The sequence below is a fragment of the Gopherus evgoodei genome, chromosome 20, assembly GCF_007399415.2.
Source record: "Gopherus evgoodei ecotype Sinaloan lineage chromosome 20, rGopEvg1_v1.p, whole genome shotgun sequence".
In the NCBI taxonomy this organism is placed as follows: domain Eukaryota; kingdom Metazoa; phylum Chordata; order Testudines; family Testudinidae; genus Gopherus; species Gopherus evgoodei.
In genome coordinates this window covers 12,994,228-13,015,940 of record NC_044341.1, presented here as the reverse complement: position 1 = coordinate 13,015,940, position 21,713 = coordinate 12,994,228, and the positions used below count along the sequence as shown (strand labels likewise).

Here is a 21,713-nt window from a genome sequence, read left to right as displayed (position 1 = left end):
AATGCTGAGTAGGGAAGAGCAAATCTTAACAAGGCTCATAACAGAACCGGGAAGGATCCAGAGGCAGACCCATCACGTGCAATTTCTGCAGGGTGGGTTTCCAGGGGTGAGTTTGCCGGTATGGGAGAAGCTGACTTGACCGTGCTTTAATGATGCAATTGCTGGAGATCAATAAGGAAATTAAAACACAAAACCCTCCGACGGCAGCCTGACTGATGGGCAAACGTACGAGTAAACCCCCCTGCTCTGTCAGAAAGAACCACGATCAGGTGCAGAACGGGGGACGCTGAGCCAGCCTGATTCTCATTGATGCACAGACCCCTCTAGCTACTGCAGGGCTGTAAAGAACCTTGTCTGCGTTGGACAGTGTGAGACAGGCAGATATAATGGGGTGCCTGTGATAGAAGGGGGCTGGACTCCAGGACCCAAGGGGCCCCTGCTAGTCCTGGCTGGACACACTTATTCCAGGAGTGATTCATAGGTTCCAAGACTAGGAGAGACTATCGGGATCACCTAGCTGACTCCCCTGTGCGACACAGGCCAGAGACTTGCCCCAAGACACTCCCTTGAGCAGAGCTTTAGAAAAACATCCCAGCTCCATTTAAAAACTGAGCAGCTTCTTTTGGATCGTTCGTTTAGTTTAACCTTCTTTCCAAGCTCCGTAAGCTGAACCAAAAGCCGCCCTCGTGAGTCGGTCGGAGACACAGACCCGTAGCACTGCACTGGTGTGAAGTCACATCTTAGGTGACACTGAAAAATCTTTCCCACGTAAACCAGGCCTCAGTGCCAACGACAATCCAGTCTTCTCTGCCTGCACCTCTGGCCACCGATCCTCTGTACCCACATGCCATTGCTGGGCCTGATTCCCACTGGCACTACGGCCATTTTACATCACTCAGACTGGGCAAAGCCGCCTTCAAGTGGAGACACATGCGATCCATGTGCACCCTAAGGTCCCTTTGCATTGCCACAGCTGTGCAGAGCGTGCCAACGAGAACCAGGCCCTGGTAAAGGCCACAACCCCACTGTGCGGCAGGGAAGTTCCATCCCTGGTGTACAGCGGGGGAACCGAGGCACATGGCGTGGCAGTGACCAGGCCCAGGTCACACAAGGAGTCTCTGGCACAGGTGGGACTTGAACTGCAGTCTCCCGAGGGGCAGCTGAGTGCCGTCTAACAGGCACCGGTACACATCTACCCCACTTGCACCAGGGCCAGAGCACAAGCTGGAAGGAAGTCCCCAGGTTGGGGTCTTGGGAGGAGTAAAGGAAAGTGGGGGAAAAAGAGAGGAGAGGGATACAGGCTACTTACTTCTCGATTTATCCGAATCTTAATGATCCAGTTGGACACAAGTTGAAAAGAAAAAGAGACCAGAGACAGGCAGATTAGTAAGGTACAGTCCAAGAGACGGATTAGAACACGGCAGCTATGGGAGCGGGTCCCAGACGACAGACAGCGGAGACAAGGAGCAGCAGCAATGGCCCATGGGGGACTCAGCATTGCTCCTGCTACCTCATTGGATCAGCTGGGTAGAATCAACTAACCGGGACGGCCCAGGCCCCTAGACACTATGGGGGCAATGCTCAGCCGGGGGGACACCTGGGGGCGATGGGAGGTGGGGAACAAGGAACCTTGGCTCCGGTTCAGGAAAGAACTTGCCAAAGAAGTTCTGCGTGAGCCCCCAGGTTTGCCAGGTTCTCAAACCTGCGCTGCAAACTGAGGGGTGCTGGCAGGTCCAGGAGAACCACTGTGGCGCTTCATATAATCATCTATGGACTGAGGTTGGACTGAACTGCCATGCAAACGATTTGAGGGATGGATACATCTGGCACGATCCAGGATAGCTTCCCCCATCACCCTGCCCATGCACCCCTCCCTGATTACTCCAGCCCTGGGCTTCCCACTCAGTTCTGCCTGTGCCCTCAGCCTGACCCACCGGACACCCCCATCACTCCATGGGCTCCTCACCCGCCCTGCCTGTGCCCTCAGCCTGACCTGACATTCCCCCTGCTATTCCACTTCTGGTGCCCTCCACGCACAGGGAGAGAGCTTGGTCCATGGGGTGGGGAGGAAAAGACCACGGAAGAAAGAGGGAATGAATGATGAGAGAGGGAGAGGGAGAGAGGAGCCCAGGAGGAGGAGGGGGAGAGGGGGTCCTGGGGCACTGCTGGGAGGAATAGCGAGAGCCAAAGAGCACACGCTGGGCAGGCTGTGGGAGCAGAGCTGTGCTGGGCCCTGGGCCCCATCATGCAGGGTGCGTGGGTTAGTTAGACAAACCTCCAGACATTCCTCCCAGGGGATCCCACCTCCCTCCACGTGCGCTTGGATTTGTAGAACCGTGCCTTGCAGAACATGCATGGCCACACACGGGCGCTGCGAGGTCCCCACACTGCCCCTCCCGTCCCCCCATGAGCGCATGGTGGGAACGCCAAGGTCAGGCCCAGAGCCCCCCCTGGGTACTCACGTCGATGTAGTTAGCGTTAATGTAATCCGAATTGGGGTCCCCGAGCAGCGGGTGCAGCTTGACTCGATGTCGGTCGTCTGGAGAGCAAGTCAGACAAAGAGACTGTGACGGTTCAGTCAGGGGGCGGCAGGCATGGAGACAACGGGCCGTGGTCCCTATACTCTCGGTGCCCTTCCGAGCGCTCCCTTTGGGGGGACTCAGCTTCTTATCAAAGATCTGCTGACGCTCACTCCTGATCCGCTGCCCCCCTGCTACTCCAGCCCTGCCTCTCCCCCATCCCAAGCCTCACCAATGTCCCTCACTCCTGACCTGTAGCCCCTTGCTGTTCCCTGCTGTTCTATTCCAGGACCTCTCCTGAGCAGAGAACTGCTGACCATGACACCGAATTTCCCCAGATGATGGGTTCCGGCCCACTCTAATCTGCCTTTCTCTGGGCCCTACGTCTGCAGGGCAAATCCGTGGGGAGCCCCTGACAGTCGCAGAGTGCCCCATCTACAAGGAAGGAGCCGGGCTCAGAGACTCGGGTGTCTTGGGCACCACAGGGAACCTCCCTGGGCCTAGCGTTCCGCTTGCGGCACCCAAGATCCGACGACGCGGTGGGAGCCCCAGACGCCAAGGGAGCTGCACGCAGGGCAGCAAAGTATCACCCCTGGCTCTGCAAGGTGCTGAACAGCTCACCTCCCACCCTCCCAGGGTCCTGTCCTTAGACTGAAAGCTCCCTCCAGGGGCCAGTGTGGAAAGGAGCCTCCCTGGAGAGGCCGGAGTTCTTTGGGCACCAGTAAGGGCCAAGGCCTGCTCAGAGATCCACCCATCTCAATTCAATGACTTCAATTAACGTCATGTTTCCAATTTCAAGATTGTGTCCTAAGCCTCATGACATTTGATGGGAAAGGCCCCAGCTCCTGGAGTCCTGTGCTCGAGGGAGACTCTCAACCTTGGTTTCTGTAAAGGAGGAAGCTCCTAGCCTCCCTGGTGGCAGAGAGATGCAGGGAAACAGGACCTGAATGTGGCCCAAAGGCCAATTAAAAACACCCCAACATTGATCATCTTTAAAATTCCATGAGTTTTCAGCCAGTCTAGCGACTGCTAAGGCCTGACACGTGATTTCTGAAGGCGTGGGGTTGGCCATAGAGTTAACGCATCCAGCCCAATGGGCATCACAGCAGCATACAGGGCAGCGGAGCTTGGTCATGGCTCTGGCAGGGCGAGCCGTGCAGGATGGCACTGGGTGACGGTCACCAGTGAGGGACTGTACCAAGCCCATCGTGGCAGTGCCTCAGGCCGTGCAAAGTTCCACCCGGGCCATGCAGTGCCGGCCCAAGCAGCCTGTTACTCCCCTCTGCGGATTGCTAGTCAGAGCGGGGAGGAGAGCAGGCATCGCGGGACTGCTACCCCCCATGCAGGTTAGCGCCAGCCAAAGCAGCAGGAGCCCCCTGGCTGTTACCCTAAGAGAGCAATGGGAGCCGTTGCCATTAGAAAGATAAATCTTCACTGACGCCCGGGGCAGAAAGAGGAAGGTCTCTCCCCCTCCTCCAGAACAAAGGCACCTGTGGTTGGCCTCTGTGACACGCGTGATACAATTTGCTCCCACTCCGCAGCCATGTGAACAACCAGCAGCAATTTGCACAGCAGAGAGAGGAGCCGGATATATTTAGAAGCAATAAAAATAACCAGGGGGGAAGGTATTTCAGAGCAGCCTCAAAGTGGGGAGACAGCTTTGGCTGGGCTTTGATACTCTTTGGATCAAACTGTTTTTTTGGGCCCCACCCCTGCCTAGCCCACTGACTCACTCCTTCTTGGGGTGCACCCCATATCACCCCATACCCCAGCACCCCCTAAATCACAGCAAGGGGATAAGCACTGGGGCAGGTCTCCCCGACATCCCCTCCCACCGTGGGGCAGCCAACAGAGCAAGGAGGTTCTTTGGGAGGGGGCTGGTGGTCATTGGTATAAACCAGGCTGTCCTAGGGTTAGCCCCAAACTCAGCCTCCTGACCTAGTTCCTATCCCCGACAGATTGGCCTGATGTCACAAAATCCCAGGTCAATTCCATTTTCCTGGTGAGCCTGCGGCACAGCAAAGTGTCCCTCCTGCATTCCTTTTGGGCTCAGAGACTCGCTGTTGTGGGTTTCCAATTGCTGTGTTGACTAGGGTGACAGGCAGGACAGTTCTGAAATGAACATTTCAAGTCCGGGTCCTGGGCTGAGCGACTCCGGGTCACCATTGTCACGGATTCCCTGTGGCGCTGCTCCGTGTCTGCCCGGTAGTGGGCGCTGGCGAGGGCCTAAGCCCTGCCTTGTCACGAGCAGGGGTGGCTCTAGGTATTTTGCCATCCCAAGCACGGCAAGCAGGCTGCCTTCGGTGGCTTGCCTGCGGGAGGTCCCCGGTCCCGTGGATTCAGCAGCACGCCTGTGGGAGGTCTGCTGAAGCCACGGGACCAGCGGACCCTCTGCAGCCAAGCCGCCAAAGGCAACCTACCTGCCGCCCTCGTGGCGGACTGGCAGAGCACCCCCCGTGGCTTGCCACCCCAGGCACGTGCTTGGCGTGCTGGTGCCTGGAGCCGCCCCTGGCCATGAGGCTCTGCCCCCTGCTCCGCCTCTTCCCCTGAGACCCCACCCCTGGCCAGGCCAAAAGACAGAGCGGGTAGTAGTGCCAACTGCCCAGGGAGCCCAGGCTACTGTGGGGAGCCCTGGAGTCCCAGACCCTCCACCTGCCCTGAGCAGTGTGCCCCCAGAGGGCAGGGACACAGACCAGGGGCTGCTCTTGGGCATCCCGGCCTGCCACCCAGGGCACGTGGAGGGTCCAAGGGTCCCTATATCAGCCCAGGCTCCCTAGGTGGCTCTTCTGGCCTGGCCAGGGGCCTCGGGGGAAGAGGAGCAGGGGCTCCTGCATGTGTCCCAGTTTTGCAGTTTGAACAGGGGGTCACCCTATGCGGGGATATCCTGACTGTTGGGGTAGGGACCTGGCCATGGGACCGCGCCACAGGAGCCAAGCACTAGTATTCTGGCAGAGAAACAAGCCTTTCCAGTCCCTTCTGTTCTTTAAGAGCCTATCGCTTAACCGTAGCGTATTTATTGTGTCCACATCTGTCTGTTCTCTTACCTTGTAGGCTCCCCGGGGCAGGAAATGGCTGTATAAGAGCTAGGTATTCATTAATAACAATAAGTGTTTGTACAGCCCCTAGCACCGCAGGGCCCAACTTGCCCGTAGCCTTTGAGCACCACCAAATGTGTCCTATACTAGTAGGGTCTCTCACGGCCTAAGGAGCCAGTGTTGCATGCAACTCCAGCCCGTGAACTAGGCTCCACGGCACAGAACGAATGGACACCACGCCCCATGGACAAGGCGCCCCGAGCACAGGGACAGCTGCTGCACTCCACTGGCTCAACCACTCGCTTGGCTTCTTTCCAATGAATTTGATGGATTTTACTCTGCAGGGAAGCTACCCCATCCCCCAATCCTGGCCTGACTCGATCCAGTTGTTCCGCTCCACAGCCAACTTCTCTCCAAGGCTTTGCCAGCACTTCTCCATCCTGTTCTCCCACGGAAGCCCTGCCGGCGCCCCTCAGCCCTCCTTTTCCAGTCCTGCACCATCCCATTGCACGGCTCGGCCACGGCACAACAGTCACGACCTACCGCCCCTCCCTTCCCAGCTGCTCCCTACACACGGCTCGGCCAGTGCACAACAGTCACAACCTACACCCCCCTCCCTTCCCAGCTGTCCCCCCCACCCCCCCCACGGCTCGCCCAGTGCCCTCAGTCGGGATCTCCGGCAGCCTGTGCTGTTCCAGGCCTGGGCCTCTGCTAAGCAGGGAAGGAGAAACCGGGGTGAGGTTCTGTGAGGCAAATCTCTGGGAGAGACAAAAATGAAAACCAACATCGGACAACACCCAAGAGCAAAGCACAACTTAGGTCCGTGGGTGGAGAGATCAGCACATTGCGCCCCAGTGCATCATCCCTCCACCACCCGTCGCCTGTGCTTTGCTAGGAGACTCTTTGCAGAGGTTTCATACATTCCAATATTAGGCAGGCAGGTTTTTCTGTTGTTTTTAAAGCTTTTGTCTCAGACACTTACAGGTTGGTATGTGATCCTGCCTCCCTTTGGTCTTGTCTTTCTTCTTAGATGCATCCCAGCCTTCAAAGAAACTCTAGAGAAAGCAGAAAAGTCTATTATCTATCCAGGGAACAGACACATGGGGTTCCCTCTGGAAGCCCCTGCAGCAAACACCCCATCACATGCTCCTGTCTTAGGGCTGGTTACAGTATCCATTGCGGTTCGTCCAGCACTTTGACAGTGGAGTTGGGCAGGGGGCGAAGTGCAAATGGTGTTTCTGGGGACTGTCCCAATTGCTGACAAGGGGGATCCCACACCCAACAAGCTGAAGGCTCCGGGACATTAAAGGGTCCCAGAATAGGACTTTCAGGCTCATCACAATACAATGTTGAACTGCAAGGTCGTGATGACACACCAGACGAGAGTCCTGGCCCTCAAGCCACAGTGTCCCATCTCTAGCCATGGCCATCCCTGATGCAACAGAGGAAGGAGATTAAAAAACCCCTCCCAGAATACATTGGGATCAAGGGGAAATCCCTTCCTGACCCCGCAGATGGCCAGCTGTAACCCTGAAGCATCAATCCTTAGGAACGTAAGACATAAACTAGATGTGAGCCCCAAAGCTCTGCCCCCCACCATCACAAACAACCCCATCATACCATTGCAGTCATACACGTGTTCAGCTCGCTGATAAAGCTAACGACGTTGCTTGCCCCACAACTCCTGCTGGGAGGCTGTTCCAAAACCGCACCCTCGGTGGTTAGAAACCTTCATCTGATAGCCAGCCTGAATTGGTTCATGGCCACTTTATACCCATTTGTTGCTGTGTTAACATTGACCTTTAGCTTAAATAGCTCTTCACTCTCCCTGCTATTTACCCACTAATGTATTTACAGAGAGCCATTATATCCCCCCTCTGCCGAGCTCTCCTCGTCTCCTCGGCCCTCCACTCCCCAGTCCTCCTGGGTGCTCTTCTCTGCACCTGTTCCACTTTAAATTAAACTTTTACTGACCATGGAGGACCAGAACCGTACACAGTTTGCCAAACGAGGCCGTATCACTGTGGTCCTGTCAAGCAATCTGAACATGCAAAGCATTATTTTCTAAGAACTAAGGACCCAATCATAGACACACAGACTTTAAGGTCAGAAGGGACCATTATGATCATCTAGTCTGATCTCCTGCACAATGCAGGCCACACTCACTCCTGTATCAAACCTGTGTCTGAGCCACTGAAGTCCTCAAATCACGGTTTAAAGACTTCAAGGTGCAGAGAATCTTCCAGCAAGTGATCCATGCCCTACGCTGCATAGGAAGGCAAAAGAAACCCAGGGCCTCTGCCAATCTGCCCTGGAGGAAAATTCCTTCCCAACCCCTGACTTTGTGAGCCAAGCCTGTATTATTTGTTCTTAGAAGGGGAAACTGAGGAACTGGGTGGTGACATGACTGATTCGAGGGTACGCAGTGCAGCAATGGCAGAACAAAGACCAGAATCCAGGAAGCCCGACTTTCAATCTGCTTCTTTAACCAGACAACATTTCTGGGAGCTTGTGTGTGCCAGACACAAATGTCAGTTCCCCAAATCCCTCAGCTTCAGAACATTACAAATTGCTTATTTCTCCAGGTCTTTTCTTACCCTTTTTCTCTCCCCACAGAACAGCCTGGTGTGTAATAACAGCAATATTCACGGATCGGAATAAGAGGCAGAAAGTGGAAGGAAATTACATGTTTTCTCCCCATCCATAATATCGAAGTGCTTCTCAAATGACTAGCTCTGAGCCCATACCGCAGCTTTTCAAGCAGCTTTAATGATTATAACTAACCAGGTTTGTCCAATACATAAAAGAGGGGGCGAAAAGGTTCCTGCACTTGAAACAAGTGAACATTAAACAGTAATTTCACTGGGGGATTTCAATAGCCAGGCCAGTGGGACACCAAGGAATCGGGAAATCAGCCCTGCTGTGTGCACTGTAGCAAGTGTCAGAAAGCAGATCTCACCATTATAGCTACTTCAGCCTAATAGGGTAGGGACAGGAATGGAGGCATTAATGACTCCGGGGGCATATGCTCTCTGCACTGAAACAAGAGGAGACCATCTACGTTGATCAGGCAGGGCTGCTGCTGCACAAGGGAATGCAGTGGGTGTCTATCACAGGGCAGAGAGAGAAGCACTCAGCATGATAGCAAGGGGTGGACCTGACACTGTCCTGAAGCTGCCATGCTGGGCAAGGAGCAGTATAGCTGGGTTTGCAAAGGGAAAGCCGTCTACAGGGGCAGATCTGGGAGGGGAGGGCCCAGCATGCTGAAAGTTTCCTGGACTGTCTAGTAAACTGCTGACATGGCCTGGTTTGTTTCAGGGTATGACATCCCAGGAGCTGCTGGGGCGAGAGACTCACATACCACGCCATGCCTGCTCGTGTCTAATTTGGACCCGGAGCCTCAAGGGTAATTAGGCACTTAAATCCCAGGGGAGTGAGGCCCCTAAATATCTTTGAGGATCTGGGCCCTGGTGTTTCATAGAATCTCAGGGTTGGAAGGGACCTCAGAAGGTATCTAGTCCCACCCCCTGCTCAAAGCAAGACCAATCCCCAGACACATTTTTGCCCCAGATCCCTAAATGGCCCCTTCAAGGATTGAACTTAAAACCTTGGGTTTAGTAGACCAATGCTCAAACCACTGAGCTATCCCTCCCCCCATGAGACATCTGACCTCAAACTCCCATTATTCAGATGAGTGCTGGTCCGTGTCTGCAGCATCCCACGCTTGCAGAAATACCCCCAGGCCAGAGTCCCAGCGATCTGCCCTGGGGGTGACCTAGGAATCCAGCTGCCTTTGCCCTGCCCTTCCCCACCTCTCGGCTACGTCAGGGGTAGGAGTGGGAGCAGGCGAAGGGGAGAATAGCACAGGGTAGCAGGCAGGATTCCTCGACAGCTCCCCCCCTCACCTCATACTCCTGCTTGAAGCCGTAGCCTTCCGCTGTCTTCATCTGGTTGATGTGCTGGAGGAGATCGGCCACTCTGACGGCAGGGTGGAGCTGCCCGGTGTGGTACGGGGAGCCCTTGCGCCCGCACTGGCGCCGGGGGGAGCCTCCGAGCAAGCTGCTGGACTCATTGACTGCACTGCTGCGCTGGTCACCTGGGAGCCACAGGGGACAGGCACAGGAGGAGTTCAGAAGACGACACAGCAGGCTGGTGCTCCTGGCTGATTTGCTCAAGCTATGCAGAGTTTGGCTGAGCTGGTGCTTAGATAGGAGATTGCCCAGGGACGCTCAGCCTGCAGCAGGAGGCACTCTTGCCACATCGGACTCTCCGTTGGGGTTCTGTGGAAGTGCCCCCTGCAGCTACCCTTTGGAAGGGCACAGCATGAGAGCCAGTGCAGCGGGGCGGGGCACGGTAAGGTGTTAAAACTAGCACCGTAATACTTCAATATGATTAAATTAAAGCAGAGGGGTGGGGGAGGAATACGCATGTTAATAAACAACTGCTTTGATGAGGTCAAACTGTGCTCTCAGTCCATTCTGGAGTGACTCCAAGACTTTAAGGCCAGAAAACACCAGTACCAACTTCTAGTCCAGGGATTGGCAACCTCTGGCACGTGGCTCGCCAGGGTAAGCACCTTGGCGGGCTGGGCCAGTTTGTTTACCTGCCGCGTCGGCAGGTTCGGATGATCACGGGTCCCACTGGCCGCGGTTCGCCGGCCCAGGCCAGTGGAGATGGCAGGAAGCCGCGGCCAGCACATCCCTTTCCCACACTGCTTCCCACTGCCTCCATTAGCCTGGGACAGCAAATCACGGCCAGCGGGACCTGCGGTCGGCTTAACCCGCCGATGCAGCAGGTAAACAAACTGCCACGGTGCTTACCCTGGCGAGCCACATGCCAGAGGTTACCGACCCCTGTTCTAGTCAGACCTCCTGCACAACACAGACAAAAAAGCAGGCCCCAGTCACTTCTCTGAAGCCCACACCTTTCCGATGTCTCAGAAAAATATCCAGTCTTCTCTCAAAGACTGAAAGGATGGAGAATGCATCGCCCCCTGACCTACGTTGTTCCAATGGTTAATTATCCTCACAGCTGAAAAGGCATCTTATTTCTAGTCTTGAGGTCAACGGACTTCACTGTCATTACTTGGTTAAGTTTACTCAATACTGACACCAATGTAACTGGGAGTAGATTTGGCCCATGTGGTATCTGGGCCAAATTCAGCACGAGTCTGTATTTTTTTCATTATGAGCCATCATTACCTTGCTCGGTGATTAATTCTCAAGATTCCCCAGATGCTCCTACCCAACGTTCTGAGCTTTGACTTTGCTAAGAGTCCTGTCGATGCAGAGCATTTCTCTGGAAGGCAGCATGTTTGCCGACTGCAAACAAGTATCTTTTTCTGTAAGATTGACTTCTGGGTGTGGTAACCCTAACGCGTCTAAACAATCCTTTCTAGTTCATCATAAAGCTCCAGGGGTTCCTTGCATCTGCTAGAAATGCCAAATCCTCCATCCACGCTTTGTGATATCTAGTGTCTGCATCACGGGGTTATGAAAAGTTAATGGAGGGGCTGATATGTTAACAGAATGCAAGAAACCCCATACATGAAATAGTGCACGCAGTGTGCAAAGAAATCAGACACTTTTGGTAAATGTCTTAGTCCCTGGAATAATGACTGTCTCAGCTTCGTGAAGTGAATGACACCTATTGAATGGACCTCAACATGTCATTATGCTGACAGGAGAGGGACTGTGAATGGAATACGGCGATGCAGGGGAGAGATGAAACATGGGTGATATGAACTGGAGTTTATGATGATTTGTAGGACATTGAACACAATTAAATTAATGATGATAATAATTTGCAGTTATGCACAATAGCTCCTTTCAGCCAAGGACCCTTACGGCCATTCACTAGCTGTGCTCTCACATCACCCTGTGACAGCAGGAACTATTATTTACTCAACTGGCAAATGGAAAACTGAGGCACGGAGGAGTTACACAGGTGGTCAGGGACAGAGCTGGGACCTGAACCCAGGAGTCCTGACTCCCAGCCCAGCATCTAACCACTAGAATGCTCCCCCCATTTATTTTCCAGGAAGGAAAAGGTGGAGACAGCATGCCGAGCCTAGTGCCTGCACTGGGACTCTGGGGTCTGTTTTACTGGGGAAAGTTGACTGAGAAAGTCAGGCTGTGCCAGTATCATCACCTGCAGGCAGCTCAGGCAGGTGCCGGGTGTGTTTTCAACACTGGTGTTTAGAGATTTGAGATGGGGCTATTTTTCTTCAGTTAGGGGGAAAAGTCGGACTCCGGCTCAGCTGGTGTCTGCCTGCCCCATACCCGCTCTCTGTCGAGTGGAGGGGTGGGGAGGCGTTCTCATCAGCAGGGAGACTGCCTGCGTTCCTCCCCAGCGCTTCCCTAAGAGGCACAGGTGTGGCCCACTCCCTAATATCGGGAACAGCTCAAGTCTCTACATCAGCATTCGCTCAAACGCTGCAAAAGCATCAGTTTGTGGTCTCTGATGCTACAGTCCAGATTCTGCTCTCCCATTCGCCAGTATCAACTCAGAGCAACTCCACGGTGGGCCCAGAGCTACAGCAGCGTAAGCAGGAGCAGAATCAGGCCCCGTGTCTAACATCACAGAAGCCCCTTTCTCATGCACAGCCACCCAGAAATGAACCTAAATCCACTTCTGGCTGAAGCAGATGCGGCCCCATTGACTCTGGCATGTGTAAGTCAGCGGTGAGTCTGGGCTGCAGGCTCTCAGATGCTTGGAGGAGAAAATGCTCATATGAACCAGTCTCCTTAAGAGCATTTCAAGAAGCCACAATAGGGCAGTATGCTCAAAATAATACACCTATCCAGATATATCAAAGGAGGAAAAGGTTGCCCTCTGGGCTTCTATTATCTGTGAGACAATGCTGGGAACCATATTAATCCTGTCTTTTCCATAGGGAAGATGGGAGCAAGCAGCATCTTGAAGATATAGTAACAGATGTTATTAGCATATGGTTGCAAGTAGGGCACAGAACAAATTATTTTACAACTAAATCAGCCTAGAAATGCATAAGCAGCGGGTGTGAAATGATCAGTCTCCCTCTATCATAAGCATGGTGTACTTTCACCCCGCAATACCCCCGCCTATACAGAACAACAGAAAGCTGCCCATGATACACTCCAAGCTCGGCATAAGTTAAAAGCCTGGATCCAAACCCACCCAGGCTTAGGCCAGGGTTTCTCAGAATTCCAGTGGGCATCCGGAGGAGGGGGGGCTGGGAGATGGATCTGAATTTTGCAGCTCAAACCCCACCCACCCGCTTTTTCCAGTGGGGTTACATCTTGAGGGAGTTTTGGCGTATTATAGACATGGCTCTGCACACACGCGTGAGGTGGCTTTGATGAGATTGCTGCCCACGGGGATAGAGAGGGCCAGGAACGCTTCAGTGTGCGAGGACCTGCAGTATTGTTTGCACAGACTGAAACGGGGGGCAGGTATCCACAGGTAGACATATGCTTTCCAGTGCCAGGTTAGAAATGAGTCAAGAGTCCAGGTGGATCCTGCAGTCGGGCTGATTTATCTGCATGAACAGTCACTGGTGCCTGCACCAGAGCCCTGGCAGGCTGTACAATCTGTGCAGTCCTGGTGGATGAAGATGGCATGACAGCAATTGCAGCCCATGCTGACTCCTTGAACTGATGGTTTTGGGGAAGAGCCTCGTTAGGAGAAATCTGACTCCCAATCTGGCAGCATGAAAGAAGCCGAGAGGCAGCACTTTCTGGGAGCTAGGGCACTCAGAAGACCTGGATTCTCTTCCTGGCTCTGCCATTGATCTGCTCTGGGACCTTGGACACTTCCCAGCTCTGTTTCCCCTCCCACTCTCATTTAGCCTATTCAGATTGTAAGCGCCTCACAGTGGGGCTTGTCTCTCACTGCACGTGTACAGCGCCTAGCGCAGTGGGGCCTGGATCTCAGTTGTGGTCTCCCGGGGCTACTGTAATGAATGACAATAAGCTGCGTTCGGTGGAGGAGCCCTGCACAGGCAGATGAGAGTGGGGCCGTGATTCACAGTCAATGGGAGATTCATGGATGGCGCAATGGCAGATTAGCCTGGCAGCTGGCTAATCACGGTCCTGCAGCTCAGATCTGTGAACCATTTTTAGCACCACGTTATTGTTGAAACAGCAACCCAATTCACTTTGTTCTCGAGCACTTTAGCACACAACTTGCTGCATACCAATGACTCCTCTGAGTAGGGAGGGCAGGACGGCCAGGTGCCGAACCGACCCTTCTCTTCTATACAGGATATTATACCACACCCATCACTGTAGCCTTTGGGCACCTTCTTGCCTAGTCCTTACCCCTGTTGCTGCAGTTGTGTGCATCCATGAAGGACAGGCCGAGCCTCTCATCCTCCTGCAGGGTGCTCTGGTCTGTGAAGCTCCGGTCGATGGCGCTCATCATGTGGGTCTTCTCATGGCGGTAGTTAATAGTAGCTTTCGTCATGTTGACAGGTTTCCTATAGGAGGGTTACAAAGGGGGAAAGCAAACATGTAATGCTCAGCCACACTGTTATTTCCAGGCACAGGCTCTGATTTAAAAACCACGAGCCTGGTTTTCACCTGGGTCATCTGCCTCAGGGGCTGCGGGGCTAAACACAGCAGGGCTGGCATTCCCGCCTGGGATCTGAAACCTGGGGAGGGCGGTGGGTGTCTGAGTCCAGGCTCCAGCCCGAGCAGGAACAGCTACACTGCCATTTTTAGCCCAGCAGCCCGAGCCCTGCAAGCCTGAGCCAACTGACCCAGGCTCTGAGACTCAGGGCCAAAGGTTTTCCTTCGCTGTGTAGACGTGTTCAGCGAGTGCTGAGCACCGGCCCTGTGAAAACCAGGCCCCATCACAGCATCCCAGCTTGGCACCCAGAATCTCCAGGCACTTGTGACTTTCCAGGCCTATCTGCTTAGCCGGTTCGCAAACAAACGAAAGGTAATCGGACAATGGTGTTCAGCCTCGGATCCAGACATGCACCGAAACCCCTGAAAGCCCAGAGGCCCAGATTCCCAAAGGCATGTGGGCTCCTAAATTCCATCATGGATGGTAAGGAGCCTAAGTCCCTTTGAGGATCCAGGTCTAGGCGCTCAGCAGCGCCCATTAAAAGGTGACGTTTTCTGAAGCACTTAAGTGATTTAGGAGCCTCAGTGCAAAATGTAACCCAGGGGAGTCTCCTGGCTGCTCTACACTTCTGATATTCAGCCCACTGATTTGGGTGCCTACATCAGAACACCTGAGTCTCACTTTAGGGCTCCATCCTTTAAATCTTGACCTCAATGCCTATTTCGGTGGCTTTCACGTCAGGGGCCCAGTTGGCGCCACCCAGGGCTGATTTTCACAGATGCTAAAGCGTCTGTTGATTCCCCTAGACTCCAGCTTAGCTCACCTGCAAATCAGGCCCTGTGCGTGACAAGCTGGGTTCCCCAAAACTGAGGCTCCTAAAAGGAGTGGGCGCTTTTGAAATTTTTGGCCTGAATTGCTGGTGAAACCCACAGTAGTTTCGGCTCCTCTCCTCCCGCCGTGGCAGCTTGCCAAGAGGCTGTGGATGTCGACTTGTTGCAACTGACCAGTATTGTCACACGTGCACCCTGTCCACCCATCTCCATCTGTTAGCTCTTGTCTGATACTTGCAAGCTCTTTGGGGCAGGCTTTTTGTTCAGTGTTTCACAGCACCTAGCACAATGGGATCCTGGTCCATGACTAGGGCTCCCAGGCTCTACAGAAATACAGGTCATAAAAATCAAGGAATCCCTGGAGTTAGAAATGGAAAAGGGCCTCGGAACTCACACAGCCTGGGCAGGATTATGCCCCAGGCACACTTCTCAGGGCGTGGATCAGTGCCGTCGTTAGCTAGCACCGTTCCTCTCACACAGGCACCTGTAAATCGCGAGCTGCGTTTTGCTCCCCGCAGTCCAAGCGGAAGGAAGACACACGCCTAAGAGACAGGCTGGTGTCCCACTCATCCCCCCTCTCCTCGACTCCCCAGCACTCCCTGGATTGCAGCTCTCAGAACTCCTTCACTGGCCCCAGAGCGGGTAGAGGACAAGCTCTCTGCCGTGAAATGATAGGCTGGCAACAGTGCTGCTTCCAAGCCACAATTCCCCGCCTGCCCTGGGTCCACGGTGTTAACCACCTCCCATCCTCACCCACAGCACAGAGGGGTAGAACGTCATTCAAGGCAGTGGGGTCAGACCCACTGAACTGGCTGTTGCAGGGGACACCCTGAGACCCCAAGGAGCCAGGCTCAGCCACCGCCCAGTACAATCAGAGGTTTATTTTCTGTACATTCACCAGGTGTCCGGTGATGCACAGAAGAGAGTTGGCACAGAGCAGCACAAGCCACCGCCCCAGACTGTGGTAATCTCTGAGCAACATGGAGGCATCGCAAGTATCCTCCCAATGCAGCTCATTCCCCACAGAACACGCCTCCCTTCCCAGAAGGTCACGCTCCCACCCTTGCTCCTGTGAGTGACTCTAATCCCCTGCACCCAGCAAGTTCCAGGACACCTTGTGCTGGGGCCCAGCTCACACACACCCCTGCAGGCAATTACTGCCATTAGCCCCTTCCCTGGTGCACAAGCTGCTGCTGGTGAAAGCTGCCCCCTCCCAACTTAACTGCCCGGGGAGGGAGGAAGGAAGCAGAACATCTGCCCTGTGCGAAGGCTTCCCCCGGCCCTTGGTCTGGTAAGTTCCTGCTAATTCTCAAGGCCTTGCCTTGCCTGTAGTGTATTTATTACTGGGAAAGCGTGGCCAGCAGAACAGGAATGCAATGGGCAGAGAGGCCTTCGGAACGACTCCGGGCACTCACAGCTGGCGTTGTGCTAAGCAACATTCACTATTACTGTCGTTCGACAGCAAGAGGAGTTATTCTCCATCCCTCTCATTCTGGGGCACACGTTGCATACTCAAGGCACTAAAAGCTGGGACAATCCAGCCTGAAGACTCTGCCACTCTGGCCCTTCTAGCTTGATACAGAATAAACATTGGGCGGCTGCGGGGGGCCTTCAGAGCCTCAGGAGGCTAACAAGAGGAGAGGTTGAACTACAGCTGCTTGAAAAATGGTGTCAACACTGGGAGAAAAGTGTTTCAATTGTTCCTGGTTTGCAGGGTTCAGAACAGAGCATGAGCTCAGGTTGCCATGTTTTTGAAGAAATATTTTTTGAGGAAAAAAATATTATTTTTTCCTCTCCCCTCCCCCCTTTCGCCCCAAGTGATGTACGTGTTGGAGAGTTCCCACCCCCGTTCTCATTTTTCTTTTGCCGCTGTCACTTTTCCCACGTTGAGGCAGTCGGGGGAAGTTACAGCACGGAAAAGGCAAAAGGCAAATAGATAAAATGAAATACCGAGCTTAAGCCCTGATCTGCCACCAGTTACATGCGTGCTGAACTTTACTGCTGAGAGCAGCTCCACTGATTTCCACTCAAGAGTACTCCCACCCAGTGGTAAAGTTAAGGAGGTGTATAAGTCTTTGCAAGATCAGGGCCCGAGGTACCACTGATTTCATACATTCACTGGGGGGGGGGGAACCCTGACAATTCAAAATTTTGAGTTTGCTGAAAAAACCAGAACTTCAAAAAATATATACAGCTTTTTGCTAACATTTTGTGTTTTTAAAAAGCCAAATTTTGGTTTAAAAAAGCAACTTTTTTTGACCAGCTCTAGTCTGCACCAACATTTGGGGGATGCGTGGGGCAGAGGGGGGGGAGTTGGAATCCAGTCTCAGAGCTAGCTCTAGACCTTGTACCTGGCAAAACTCCAGATCGGACCCTCCCCAAACCTTATATGGTCCAAAATCCAGATCCGTGTTTAAATGTTGCAGTCTGGGCTCCCCTCCAATTCTAGTCAACCTGGGGCTGAGCCTGACAGGCCATTGGTGGGGAGTTGTTGGCTGATGTAACTGGATTTTAGGCTACTTTAGCCTCTGAATCCAGTCTGCAAAGATACCTCACAACAGCCAGCTGTAGAAGGACAATAATGCCAGCTGCAGCTTCCCCCTGCCAGCGAGCTCTGCCAGCAAGAAACTTCCTCCCAGGAAGGAGAGGCACACAAGGAACGCTTGTGATACAGCATCTCGCTGGGGTATCAACTGGGCTCCCAATGAAATTCACAGAATATCAGTGTTGGAAGGGACCCTCAGGAGGTATCTAGTCCAACTCCCTGGAAGGGTTGAAATTACACGAGAACCAGCTTTTCAGTTACACCATCAGAGGCTTTTGCACTAGAACCCTTACACTGTGACACGACTCCCCCCTGCAGTAGTTACAATGTAACACATCCATCTCCTCCCACCCCCAGAAGTAATTACCATGTAATATGATCACCACTCCCTCCACCCATGAAGCAATTACACGATCCCCCCAATGCTACATGCCTCTGAGACGCCGTTACAATATGTCAGATAAAAAGCCAAGGCCAAACAAAAAACATCAGGGGGTCCCCATTTATCTCAGGGGAAAGTGCACTGGATTCAGAGATAAATGAAGCCCTCCAGGCCAGATTTTCACCAGAGTTCAGCAGCAGATTTTCACGTGCTCAGCACCCACAATGGAGGCCAGCCTTTCCAAAAAGCCCAGCTCTCATTTAGGCAGAGCCAGATTTCCAGGAGTGCTCAGTATCTCGCAGCTCCCACGGCACTGATTTTCATGGGCTCAGCACCCATAGGGCAGCAGACTTTCAAAAGGGCCCAGCACCTAAAGGGTTACCAATTTCAGAAGGGATCGTAAACCTTGGACTTGAGGGTTTAAGCCGATTGCTGATATCAGAGACATTAAGCTGCATCCACACCATGCTGTGCCTGCCGTGTAGCTATAGTGTCGGGAAAGGCTCTGGCAGAGGGGAGGCAGCGAGGGAAATCTTCGGCAGCGGGGAGGTGGCAGAGACTTTCACCGCTGCCGCCTCCTGCCAGAGCTTTTCCGTGCAGTCTTTTCTTGCAGCAAGGGAAGGCTCCAACTACACTGCTAAAAACAGACCAGAAGGCACAGCTTGGGTGAGCACAGAACCACGTTGGGTATGTCTCCAGCAAACATTCAGGCATTTCCACTCACCTAAGCCTCCCCATCTAGACTCCCACACTAGGGGAGCTGTGCGGGTGTATATGCCGCATGCACCCAAAAGAAGCGTGTGATGTAGACATACCCTCAGAGAGGATAATGCAACAGATGGACCTGGGGTTGACGGTTCCTGTGGTCCCATAATGCTGAGCTCTTTTGGAAATGGGTCCCTGCATGTTTTCCGTGCCATCTGGAAGCCCGTGAATACTTCGGAAGCATTTTTTAACAAGCCAAAGAGGCACTTAAAATTTACTTGACAGAAAAAGAAACTTGCCGGAGCAGAGAGTGGCAGAGCGAGCGAGAGAGAATGACAATTACTTACGGGTAATAGGAATAGGAATAGTAGTTCCTCCTGGCAAGCGTGCAAACAAAGAGAACAGCAGAATTGCATAAGCAGCTTTCTCCAGAGTAATGAAGAGGGAGGTTTATTTGGAATCTCAGATGACAACAGACCAAAGATTGCTCCATTCACCATGCAGTGGATGGGTGCTGAGGCAGGGAAGGCAAGAGAGAGGGGAGGGGGGACGACAAAAAGGAAGCGAGTTGCTGGAAATGAAAGGCAACACATCTGCATGCCCCCGCCCAATGAGACCAGGCATGTTCAAAGGGTCACGGGCATGCTCTTCTTATCTTTTTCTCCTGGGAACCGGCTTGTAACAGGGCAGTGAGAAAGGTTCTTTTGGAAACACACTCGCCCCCAGAGGAGCTGTTTCTCACCAGTTCCCGTCTCAAAAAGGCCCTGTCAAATTGCACTGGCTTTTTCCTTCTTTGGTGGATGATTCTCCATCTCCCCCAACACACCCGTGTCTCCACACCTGTTGTGTTCTAGGAGTGGGGTGCAGGGACAGACACAGAGTTCTGCTATAAAGAGCAGTGCGCGCGCACACACACTCCTGTTGTATTGCAGAAGTGGCGGCAGTACATGCGCAAACACACACATTATAAGCCTGCTTATATAACCTTTGAAAACTATTTCTCTCACCATGATGCCTGTTCTCCAGCCTTCTGCTCCCTCTTTCGGCTCTGTTAGGAGTGCAGCAACAGGCCTGGTTCTTTCCGGCCAGTAGAGAACACCTCCCCCACACACACACCCCCGGGAGATCTAAGAAACAGCTGAGAGGTTGTGTGCGCCTTAGTCATAAGAATTATTAATGGAGCGTCCTGCTCGCTTCCCACTGGAGCACAGGGAAATCTCAGCTATTTTTAATGATGATTAAAGTGCATCACAAATGGCCTTTCCTTCCACACTCAATCACCAAAATATTTACTACAGACAACAAATGAGCTAGGTATTTTTCACCAAGCCATGCTGTTAGAGAAGGCAGCCCAGGGCTGTGACAATGACCAAATGGTTACAGTGCAACTACAAAATTGATTTCCCCACATGTGCCACGGCACCCCGATACATGACAATCATTCACTTAAACGACAAGGGGAGGCAATTAAAACTACAGATGATCAAAATCAAACCAGTGGTTATCTGCAACGCTGATCATTGGCGAGTTCTGAGGGGGACTCAGATAAATGTTAGAGAAATCCTAGAGGTGGAAAGAAGCCCAGTGCAGAGAACCCAGCCAGCCCCAATGACCCCTATTAGCAATGACAGCTTGTGCTCCAAAATCCTCTGGAGATCACCTATGCTGTAGAGTTCAGCCTAACCCCAGACCTGGCTAGAGCTGCACGGGAACCAGATTTTCTGTTCCATGGAAAAATGTGCAACGTTGAAACATAATTCCTTCTGAATCAAAAGGAAAAGCCAGAATTGCAACATTTCCTGCAAAATGGAAGCTTTGGAGGGGAGGGGGGAAATGGGAAGAATCAGAACAGAATTTTTCAAAAAAAGCAGGGCAGCCAGGGAATGAGGGATCCAGCCCCTGAGCAGCTGGGGAACCAGGTAGCTCACCTGCCCATCACACAAGCAGCCAGAGAGCCAACAAGCTAAGCCAGCCTGCCAGGGAGCTGGCCAGCCTGCTGAAAAATTTGACTGATTCAACACGTTCCTGTGGAATCAGCATTTCCCTGAGGCAAACCATTCTGCAGAATTTTTTTGGACCAGCTCTAGCATCCAAACAGCTTTGAATTTCAAGCAGTCAGGCCGGGATCTGAAGTCTGTGGCTCAGATCCATCTTTACTCGGCAGAAATTGATTTCAAGGTATAGAAGCAAATCAGTTTTATAGTTCCCCCTGTTAAATACTCTGCCCTGCTCCACTTTCCTGGGTACTTGCTTGGCTGGCATGGGTCAGAGGGAGAGTTTAAAATTCCGCTCAGAGCCTCAAGAACCCGTTCCCAAGGGCCAGACTCTGATCTCCATTACGCTGATGAAATCCAGAGTAACCCCACTGAAGTCAATGAGGTTACTCCAGATTTACACTGGTGTCATTGAGCTCTGACCTTTAGCGGCTAAGAAGAACAAGACTTTGATGGAAAATATGGGTCTAGAGCCTCAGCTGGTGTAAATCAGCATAGCTCCTTTTAAGTCAATGAAGCTCTGTGGATTTACATCAGCTGAGGTTTTGGGCCCATGGTCCTTTTCCTCCTGGCTCTTAACATACTTGCCTTAAATTGCTGGTTCAGAATCCTGGGAGGGGAAGGAGTTTAATTGGTCCCCTTTATTCTCTGGCATGACAGGTCTGCTTCTTAATGATCCCTCCAGCTAGCTGTGCCTCTGGCCTCTTTCACTGAAAGGGAGCCATTCAGAACAATTGGGGGAGCAGTAGCTGCTCTCTGAACGTCCCCAGCAGTAGGTGTCCTGGAAAGCACCTGCCTCCCCCCCGGGAGGGAACCTCACCCTACTTAGCTTCCAGAGTAAATGCACTCAGCCAATGCCACAGTGAAATCCAAGCAGCTGGTGGCTATTTCCAAAGCTTATCTCTTTGGCTGACCAGTTAGGGAAGCATCTCTCTTTCCAGAATCCTGGGCCAGGATGCAGGTGATGCTGATTTGCTGGACCAAACAGTCAGCAAGCTGCAGCATCCTGCGAGGAGACTCCTGGCCTTCCCCCTTTCCACCAGACCTTAGCTACAGCCCTCATCCTGAGTTTACAATGTGTGTGGACGCAAGGGGTGGTAGAGGCATTGCACGCTTGGCATGTCCTAACCATAGCAAGCTGCAACAATTTTCA

The 21,713-nt window shown here is 52.9% G+C and overlaps 1 protein-coding gene across 1 annotated transcript in view; it reads right to left on the bottom strand.

The window, feature by feature from the left end:
* The window catches only part of PTPRU (protein tyrosine phosphatase receptor type U), a 278,752-nt gene that overhangs the window by 49,215 nt on the left and 207,824 nt on the right, over positions 1–21,713 (bottom strand). Inside the window, 6 exon segments of the mRNA XM_030539047.1 lie at positions 1,310–1,327; positions 2,463–2,539; positions 6,537–6,609; positions 9,460–9,650; positions 13,855–14,012; positions 18,914–18,943. Coding sequence (XP_030394907.1) covers positions 1,310–1,327; positions 2,463–2,539; positions 6,537–6,609; positions 9,460–9,650; positions 13,855–14,012; positions 18,914–18,943 — 547 coding nt within the window.